The sequence below is a fragment of the Elaeis guineensis genome, chromosome 14 (assembly GCF_000442705.2).
Source record: "Elaeis guineensis isolate ETL-2024a chromosome 14, EG11, whole genome shotgun sequence".
Lineage (NCBI taxonomy): Eukaryota > Viridiplantae > Streptophyta > Magnoliopsida > Arecales > Arecaceae > Elaeis > Elaeis guineensis.
This window is the reverse complement of record NC_026006.2, coordinates 45,615,356-45,619,176: the sequence shown is the minus strand read 5'-3', so window position 1 is coordinate 45,619,176 and position 3,821 is coordinate 45,615,356. Positions and strand designations below refer to the sequence as shown.

The following is a 3,821-nucleotide window of genomic DNA, read 5'->3' as shown; positions in this document are numbered from 1 at the left end:
TGAAAATAATTGTGCACACTTTTGATTTTTTTCTCTTTTTTTTAAAAAAAATTATGATATAAAAAATTTGATGCGGAGCATATCATCTCGTTTGATTGGAACACGTAGTTATCACTTTCCAACACGTATTTAATATACATTTAATATCTGCAATTCTATTTTTATGTTTGAAATTTTTAGTAAGATACTTTTTTTTCTTTCAAAAAAAATTATGACATTCAGTGTTGTGTTAATATTATGGTATTCTACATTAAAATTATGACTTTCTACATAAAATGTCATAAAAAAAAAAAGATAAAAAACTACGAACATTGAATGAGTGTTGGAAAGCAATGGTTAGATGATTCAATAAAATAAAATGGTGCGCTTCAAGTTTAATTTTTTACATTATGGATAGTGTACAAAAAAATTTTCTTTTTTAAGATAGTTCTTCCAAGCTTAGTCCCTATCACTTCTGGACTAATTCCTGCCGTGAAGGAGCTCCACACGCAACGGCCAAACCCACAACTTATGCCACACGAACAATGCTTGACCATGAGGAGCTCAGGCTTAGGCACCATCTCACTTCCCCGTTTTCCCCTTTGACCACTTCTCTCAGCACCACCACCACCAACGTAGGCAACCGTCATTTTATTTCTCCATAACATGAATTACATGATTGAAAAAAAGTAAAATAAAATAATAAAAAAATATAGGAATCCATATAGTGACATCATTAATAGCATCGCAGCATTTAAAAATTTATCAGGAGACCAAAACCTTCCATCTCTCCTAGTTGTATATTATGTTAAAGAATAAACAATTCCTTCCCCTTACCCGTTGGCTTTGTATATTACGTTAAAGAATAGACAATTTCCTCATTACAGTTATTGCTGGCACCATTAATCATCTCCATCACCTTCTTACCTAAAGTCTAGTCTTCCATCAACCCCCGTCTTCCACTCCTCTCAGCAGCCACCACCACGGAATTGAGTGGGATAGAGAGAATTGCTATCCCCATCCCTGGAATTGTAAACCTTCTCGCACCAAACTGGACCTGATATGGACCGGCTGGTGAGCGTGGACGCCAAGGAGCTCGAGATCGAATTCCGGCCGTCGCAGCGGTGCTCCTCCGCCACCTTCCGCGTGACCAACGTCATGCACACCATGGCCGTCGCCGTCCACCTCTCCACCACCCGCCCCGCCGCCTTCTCCATCCTCCCCACCGCCGTCACCGTCCTCCCGCCGCTCTCCTCCGCCGCCTTCTCCCTCGTCCTCCTCCCATCCCCCAGCCCTCCGCTCGTCTCCCCCCCAGATTCCCTCCTCGTCCGCTCCGCCCTCCTCCCCACCGGCAAGCCCAACGGCCCCAACGCCCTCCTCCGCCTCTTCTCCCGCCCACCCACCGCCGCCACCGTCTTCCGCGACGCGGATCTTCCCGTCGCCCTCGTCGGTCCTCACGTCCTCCGCTCTCTCCTCAAATCCTGCGACTCCCTCGAGGCCGCCTTCTTCTTGTCCCGCGCCGCCTCCGCCTGCTCCCCCGCCGACCTCGCCGCCCTCCTCCTCCCCGCCGCCGCCTCCGGCAACCCCCGCCTTGTCTCCGCCCTCCTCGCTGCCGGCGCCGACCCCTCCGCCCGCCGGGATGACCGCTGCTCCGCTCTCGCCCTCGCCATCGCCTCCGGCAGCGCCGATGCCGTCGCCGCCCTCCTCGACGCCGGTGCCCGAGTCGAACCCGCCGCCCCCGATCTCCCCTTCCACGCCGCCGCAGCCTCCGGTCGCGCCGATCTCATCTCCCTCCTCGCCGGATCCTGCCGCGATCCGGCCTGGGCTGGCGCCGCTGGACCGGACGGCCGGACGACCGTGCACGCCGCGGCGGCGGCGGGGAACCTCGATACCGTCCGCCTCTGTATCACCTCCGGCGGTGGCGATCCCGACCGGGCCGACTCCCGCGGGTGGACCCCACTCCACTGCGCCGCTGCCGGCGGGTACCTGGATGTCGCCGACCTCCTGATCGGCCGGTCCGCCTACGACGCTCGGCTCGCGCGAACGAGAGACGGGCGGAAGACGCCGTTCGACCTCGCCATCGACAGGGGCCACACCAGACTCTACGACGCACTCGGACTGGGCGACGCGCTCCACCGGGCGGCGCGCGGCGGCGACGTCGCCTGCGTGCGGAGCTGCCTGGCGCGGGGGGCGGCGGTGGACGGGAGGGACCAGAACGGCTGGACGGCGCTGCATCGGGCGGCGTTCAAGGGGCGGATCGAGGTGGTGAGGGCGCTGATCGACGGCGGAGCGCAGCTGGATGCGGTGGACCAGGAGGGGTACACGCCGCTACGGTGTGCCGTGGAGGCGGGTCACGCGGAGGTGGCGCTGTGCCTGGTGGCGCATGGGGCGCGCGCCGGGTTGAAGGGATTCCAAGGTTTGGATCTCCTTCTCAGCAAGTTGTCATTGGATAAAAATATTCGTGCTGCTGAGAGGGCTTCTCTGGCATCTTCACTTTCTCCATTTGATAAGAAGAGGGTGATTGAAGCTTGAACATGGGTAAATTTTGCGTGATGTTTGTAAATAGTTTTGTGCTGTGTCTTACGTACACAGATTGCAAATTTTCAACTGGTTTTGCTGGTAGGGAATCGATTTATTAGGGTAGGTTGTATCAATGAGAATTTAGAAATCAAATGCTGCCCTGCATAATTGAGTGGAGTTTACTATTTTGAGGGTAAATTACTCTTCTTTTTGAACTAATTTTTCAGGCATTGTCCCAAGAGAAGAAGGTTTGGGATGGATCAGAAGTCCCATCGTATTCTTGAGCTCCACTAAGTTGCTGTGATAATGAGATATGGGACTGGATAGCTTAAACCCAATCCAACTATAATTCAACTGTTGTTGCCCGTTGTTATCAGAGATCTGCTATATCCTCTTCCGTGCTATCTAAACCTTTTTGAGCTTGATTTCGGCCATCTTACTCGGCGGGCAATCTTCGTACTACAATCCCAAAATATTTCTTCTTGAATTCTACTTTTAAGATCTTTCATGGATGGATTCATCTATATGCTGTTCATTCCAACATTACCAGGCAACCATGTTTGTTTTTTCTTCCTTACAAACCACCACAAGATGAGACTGTTCACCATCACTAACTTCAGTGTAGTGTAGTAGTATAGTGGCGTAGTAGTGTACAAACAGCACAGCTAAAATTTTTCTGGAAATAGGATGACAAAATTGATCTAATTTTTACGGTTTGTTGTTCCTATATAAATATTTAAAATTTACCTAGTAGTGTAGTACCCTCTAGTATATCCGTCGTTGGTCGGATTCACTCTAATATCATCTGTCACAACTTAAGATCTCATCTAAAAAAATTAGTTAAAAGATATTATTTCAATTTCTTGATCTTATATAAGTAAACAAGATCTATCTAGCATAAGTCGATTTGGAACTAAATATATACCTACAGAATCTTCACAATAACGATTAATGTCAATTCAAGAATCGAACAGCCATATGATCAAATATAAATTCATTATTTCAACCGATACCAACATCTTTGAAAGAAGAAGCATATGTTCCTTGAACATCCAAATAATCGCTAAATATGGAAGGAGATTTGAGCAAAGGTCGCCCAGTCCAACTTGCTTATGGACTTTTGTATATCATGCGATCCAAAGAGGTATTACTATAAGACAGCTGCAAAGGGTGACGCTCGCTGCCGAGATAAGTTCTTGGATGAGTCAATGGTAATTAGGTGTGTTTGAGGGAATAAGTGGAAATATTTGGTAGTTAGGTGTGTTTGAGGGAACAGGAAACCTATGAAATTGAGGAATCAGAGTGGCGAAGACTAAAGGGTT

General features: G+C 49.1%; 1 protein-coding gene across 1 annotated transcript; it reads left to right on the top strand.

The window, feature by feature from the left end:
* The first annotated feature begins 782 nt into the window (after window positions 1–782).
* On the top strand, window positions 783–2,710 carry LOC105057853 (protein VAPYRIN-LIKE). Its single transcript, XM_073248879.1, has one exon. The coding sequence runs from the start codon at window positions 1,042–1,044 to the stop codon at window positions 2,509–2,511; it is 1,470 nt and encodes a 489-aa protein (XP_073104980.1). The 5' UTR covers window positions 783–1,041; the 3' UTR covers window positions 2,512–2,710.
* Window positions 2,711–3,821: the final 1,111 nt, after the last annotated feature.

Coding starts and splice junctions, on each gene's coding strand:
- LOC105057853 (XM_073248879.1), top strand. CDS start 1,042: ATGGACCGGCTGGTGAGCGTGGACGCCAAGGAGCTCGAGATCGAATTC.